This window comes from Egretta garzetta, unplaced genomic scaffold, assembly GCF_000687185.1.
Source record: "Egretta garzetta isolate BGI_Z169 unplaced genomic scaffold, ASM68718v1 scaffold135, whole genome shotgun sequence".
NCBI lineage: Eukaryota > Metazoa > Chordata > Aves > Pelecaniformes > Ardeidae > Egretta > Egretta garzetta.
The window spans coordinates 3,032-9,050 of NW_009259594.1; the positions used below are offsets into that span (position 1 = coordinate 3,032).

Genomic DNA, 6,019 nt, shown 5'->3' on the forward strand with positions numbered 1-6,019 from the left:
TTTGTGATTATCAGCAGCAGAGTAGTGGCAAGGGGCTGATTATCTATCATGTCGTCAGTATAAATAATCAGTGGGCCCCTGAGCAGGGCTCCGCCTTTTGTAATGGCTCCACGTAATCACTGCATAACAGTTTAAAAGCAAGCAGAACAGAAAAACAGCTGGACTAATTCTGACCATAACTGATGTTGCCTTTTCTTCCCTCACTAGAAGAGAAATATGTCACTATCCAGCCGTACGCCAGCCAGGGGAAGGATGAGATTGGGTTCGAGAAAGGGGTCACCGTGGAGGTCATCCAAAAGAACCTGGAAGGATGGTGGTACATAAGGTAAAGAAACCATGCAGCCAGATTGCTGCAGAACCTGTGACAATGAGCTTTTCTGATCATTCACTTAATGTTAGCGTTTAAATAATTCTGTAGCTGGGCAAAGAAGCCCAAATTGTTCATAATGCCTCTTGAAGAAATGTAAAGAAAGGGCTAAGATGATACAGTGGTGATTAAAGTAACACTACAGCGTCTGCAAAAGCTGTGGACCATTCCAGTGGGGAAATTCCTGAACTTGTAGATTTTTTTTTTTTCCTTCCTTCAAGTTAAAAGCCCATATCTGAGTTAAGATCTGTGAGACCTAACAAGGCTTTCTGTTGTGTGTAACTTTAATGTGTTTCCAGTGTAAGGGTTATTCTGCAACATGTTTAAATCTATTTATAGCAATGCTGAAAGGCTGATTGTGGTCTCTTGAGCTGTTTGGGGCAGGTAGTGCTATTTTCAGGGATATGAGGGGTCAGTTTTCTGGCTATAGCCCTTTTCCAAACTTACCGATGGTTTCAACCAACTTGCCTGATTCTGCCTGTCCACCTGAGATATTCCTAATACAGAGGGACTGGATTCCAAGGGCAGGTGAAGTTTTACCATTGTGTGTCAAACTTTGTTACATAGTTGAAACAGCAGTCATAGCGGAGACTTGTGACTTAAGAATCCCCTTTTTAAATGCTTATGGGGAGAATGTAGGTTAGATATGTCTCAGTGATATAAGGTGTCAGGATGAGTACTTAATGAGAGCTTTCTCCGTCTAGGTTCACCCTCTTTCGTGATTCTGCCCCTTGTTTTCTATCTGTGAATCCGGCAGTGCTGTGACAGCCCATTTCTCTTTAAACAAGATGTGATACAGCAGGTAGCTTGAAAATGCAGGTTTATATCTCTGGCAGTGCAAAACATCATATCTAGTAATCTTTTTCTGTTCAGCCTGTAATTATAGTGATTATTTCTTCCCCTTTCCCTCCCCAAGCCATAACTTGCTTTTGTTTGAATTCTGCTTGATTTATCAGCTATGAATGAGGACTATGAAAATGCTGACTGAAGCAAAGTTGTTGTTTTTCATGATGTCCCTTACTTAGAAAGCTGATTTCTTCCCCCCCCCCCCCCCCCCTTCTCTCTAATGCTCCCATAGAGGGAACAGGCTAATAAAGATAGCAGTGGAGCCAGGAAGACACTCTAGATAGGAGGAACTCAGAAATGCCTGGGTTTGGTCAGGTCACATTTTTTTCTCCTTTAATCACTCACAGAAGTGGAATTCAAAGTTTCAGAGCACATAGGTTTTCTGAGGGGAGAAACACTGCAAGGCATCCTCAGTTGATTTTGGTATTTTTCTTTTGAAATGCAGCCTTATTACTACCGTAGGTTCCCCTTTGCCATATTAACAGTTCTACAACAAGCAGAATTTTTTTTTTTTCCTTTTCCTCACATGCTCCTTTGGGCCAACCCAAACCACATTTTTCTGTATAGCAGAAGTGCATCGTGGTGGACAGTGACACTTGCTGCAGTGGCCTAAGTGGCTTCTTTTTGTAGTGATCTGCTGGAAGGGCAGTGGATGCCCCAGCCACCCCATGGTAGTTGGGGAATGCAGCACACCCTTGGCTTTTTTGTAAGAGACATTTTGAGTTGAGCAACCCCTCCTTTTGTTGAAAGGTGGGTCTAGGTGCTCCCCATATGTGTGTGACAAGTGTGTTTGGGTGTCAGCCATCATCCTCTCTGTTGCTTTGGAGCACTATGCTACAGTCCTGCTGGAGGATTAAACTGCTCTTAGAAACAGATTGGGTTTTTTTTCCATGGGCAGCACTTTTGGAAGTGTTGATGTGGTGATCCATCCCTGCAAGCTGGTTGTTTGCAGCCTGGGTAGCTGATCTCCAGCTTCTTGTGCTGTTTATTAGACTTAAGCTGCTCTGAATACTGCTAGGTACCACTCAGAAGAGGATTCCTCTAATGCAGAAAATACACTTTTCTGAGTATTGAGTGCCTTAAATGGAGCAACTCCTTCACATGCAGTGAGTGTGAGGGGAGAGGGAGCAGGAGGATGCTGTGGTTGAATCCTGCTACCTTGTGTGCTGGGCTGGGTAACGGAGACCAAACACACACATCCATGTGTAGAAATAAAAACAAATCCAGCAGCTTGCAAATGGAATCCACCTTAAAGACATTAGCTTGTTCCACCTTAAATATGTAATTTCCCCAGATTCCTGGCCATGTGCTGATCCTCATTTCCTGTCCTTCTTTTTCTTTTTTGCTTTTTTCTTCTCTCCCCCCCCGCCCCCCCAGTTTGCTTCCCTCTGGAGTAATTCCAGTGCTCTGGAGCTGGAAAGCAGATGTGACTCTCAGACTCAGACTAGCAGAGGCACTTCTGACTTTTTTTTAACATTCCTATGGTTTGAATCCATTTTTTCCTTCATGTAATATAAACAGGGAGGGTTTTGGAATCACCGAGGAACCAAATCACTGCACCTAATCCTGCAACCCTCCCAATTCAGCACTGTAGAAGCAAGAGGCAACATTGGTGTCTTCCTTTATTGTGCCCTGTGTGCATTGAGTTTTTTTTAAAAAAAAAAAAATCATTGGGACTCTAGAGAAGTGAAAGAAAAGGTCTGACCTGGGATCCTTCTTACCGTTCTACTGAGCTCAGTGGATCTGTGTTCTTTCTAGTATGACCATAGCTGGCACTAGCATTCATTATTTAGATCATACTTTGTATAGGTTACTGTCACCTGGAGGTAATCTCGTGGTGCCCAAGTGGATCTCAGACCAAGTAAGCAGCAATGTGCTAAGTAAAGCTCTTGCTATTTGCCTGCATCTTCATTTTGTGGTTCATTGTGAGCCTCAGCCCATGTGAATGAAGTGCAGTTGGGAGGTGTTAGCAGTACTGAAATGAGGAAGAATCTAGGATAGGGTTTGAAATGTCTCCAGTAGGTTGTGAATATAAATGAAAGAAGGATATTCATGATTCAACTCTTGGACCTGAAATGAAGATCGTTACTGGTTCAGGACTTCTCTGAAGCTGATGAGCAGTTGCCTTAGTTCTTTCACCTATAAAATGAGGAGATCAAGTAGTCTTGTAAGGTGATGTTTGCAAAGAGCTTTGTGATTACCAAATTCAAGGAGTAAGGTGAAAAATGTCAGCCTCTTTGACTTAGATAAGTAGCTTTTATTTGTGACATTGCACAAATAAATTGGCAGTTGCTGGCAACAACTGCTCAGCATTAACTTCAGGTTGAATTTACTAACTCACAGGAAGAAATAACCAGCAACAGCCTCTCTACTGAGGGTATGTTGTCCAGAGTTATTAACTGTCTTGCTATCGCTGCTACTATTCGTTGGGAGAAACTATGTGAGATCAGAGGTGTCTGAAGCAGCGGGGTTATATGGGCTGATCCAAATACGTACAGTTGGCAGGAGAACTAACGAGCCAGTACAGAACCTGCCTGTGGCTGCCTTTCTGATCTTAAACATGTTAAGTCTCCCACAAACTAAGATGGATGTAAACTGTTTTTTCTTGCTGATTTTGCACAATCAAGCTCTGTTGAAAGTAACCTTTGGAACTGGAGTGCTCAGTGCATTGGCCAGTGTGGCTTTTTCACAGACGAAAACCTTTACATCTCCAGATCATGTAAAGTTATAAATGTCTTTTAAAAAAAAAAAAAAAAAAAAAACCTCCCCTGATGCACAGGCAGCAGAAAGCATTGGTCAGTAGCTCTGCCAAAGGGCCGTCTACTGCAAAAGGGGATGAAGCCAAAAGTCTTCAGGGCTGGAAAATGGCACTGAGAAATGCCTTGCCACAATAGGGGATGTGGCACATATTGAGGCCTTCTGTTATTTTCCTTTTTTGGCTTGGTTTGAGGCTTATCAGAAAAGTCTGAAAGGGGACAGGGTTGAGTAGACCCAAATTGCATCAGTGGATGAATGCTGTGTATCTGTTGGAAGTCAAATCAAGTTATTACCATTTTGCTACTTCTTGTTAGTCTCCATGCAGCAAACAAAGCTCAGAGCTGTTGGGATGCTTTCCTTTGACACCAGAATCTTTGGAAAAACTGGTCGCTAAACTCCCTGAGCAGGAAAGACCCCATATTTTTGCCTTCATGTGTGACAGAAGGCAGGTATGTGCAGAGAACCAACATCTCTAGTGTCCTGGCTGATCTAGACGGGAGGGGAGGAAAAGGCAAGATTTTTGGACAGAAATGTCCTTGTGGTCATGGCTAAAAGTACAGCAATTGTATTTGCTTTTGTACAGGAAGAGTAATGAAGTCTAGGGCAGCAAACCTACGCTGCCTTTTCCTGTTCTCCCCATAAAGTCCCAGTGCCACTCTTGAGTGTCTGGATGTGGTGAATGAGCCTAGGGTGTGCCCTGGTGCAGAAATCTCACTGCAAACCTGAGAATCCAAGTGTTGGCCTGACGAAGTTGCTCATCTGCCAGGGAATGATTTGCTGATATTTCCTGCCCCCCCACCCTGCCCCCAGCTCCTTCCTCTGCTGTCTAATGAGTCTCCATTTTCATTAAAGAGCCTTAGAGTCCTACTGTTTTAACCTTTGTATTTCCTGCAGGTTTCCTGAGCACCAGGATTTTAATGGGGCCTGCTTTCCCACTTACAGTTCAAGCGCCTGCTTTGGGTATCTTGAGAGATTAAAGAGAGAAGGGTTGCAGTGACTCACTCTGTAGCAAGTTAGGGTTTCATTAGGAAAAGCAGAGTTCATCCACGTGGTCCTCCCTGGAGTCTGATTGTAATCTGAAATCCCTGCTGAGGTGTTAGGAATGGCAGGAGTTAGAAAAACCATCTTCCCAAAAGCCCAGTTGTGGAGGAATGACTTCGGTTTGAAGTGTAGCATGAGCAGCTCAGGCTGGTGCTCCAGGCACGCATACTGGATTCAGGTGTCTGTTCAGATTTCCCAGTTCATTTCTTCAAATAGCCCCTAGCTTGTTCAGGAAAATGAGTCTCCATGAAAGCTGTTTTTCCATAGTCAAATTGTTTCTTGAACTTGCAGGGCTAGAGGAAGCTGCAGTAGTTTGAGTCCCATATTCTCCATAAGAGAAGCTGATGATACAGGACTGGGAGTTATGGGAGGAGGGGCAGTGCTCGTGATAATTGCAAGGGGGGCGGCTTACACAAGGGGCCTTATAAACTGCAGATGTAGGGGCTCTGTACTGGGCTCTGTACACGCTTATTTTAGCCCTTTGCCGTTTTGAGTTGCCACTATGAAGTATTAAAACTATTAAAATATTTTACTTGTTTGCTTTTTTGCTGTAGAGGAAAATACTGAGTTTGCATTGTACTGTCTAAGCATGGCATAAAACCAATTGGTGAAGCCCTTTGCCTTGTGAGTAACTGTATTTCTTACCCAGAGAGACTCCTTCCTTAGGATGATTAGTGGCTTTTAACAGCAGTCCACGGTTCACTGCTAGCTCAGCTGACTTTGAGATGTCTAATCAATAGGTAATAAATGAATCGAGACCACAAAAGCTTATCTGAGAACCGCAGATTTTGTTTTATATTATCATCCATCACTTTTGCCTTAGCTGTTATGCCTGAAATGTGCAGTAAGGCTGTGTTTGATGTGACGGTGTTTCTTTTTGCATCTGCAGGTATCAGGGCAAAGAGGGCTGGGCCCCAGCTTCGTATCTGAAGAAGGCAAAAGATGATCTTCCATCTAGGAAAAAGAACTTAACTGGGCCAGTGGAAATCATAGGAAACATCATGGAGA

At 43.5% G+C, this 6,019-nt stretch overlaps 1 protein-coding gene across 1 annotated transcript in view; it reads left to right on the forward strand.

The window, feature by feature from the left end:
- Window positions 1-207: 207 nt before the first annotated feature.
- Window positions 208-6,019, forward strand: part of SH3PXD2A (SH3 and PX domains 2A) — a gene marked incomplete at its 5' end in the record, with an annotated part of 11,319 nt that continues 5,507 nt past the window's right edge. The window contains 2 exon segments of the mRNA XM_009638091.2: window positions 208-325; window positions 5,901-6,018. Of these exon segments, the coding sequence (XP_009636386.1) occupies window positions 208-325; window positions 5,901-6,018 (236 nt within the window).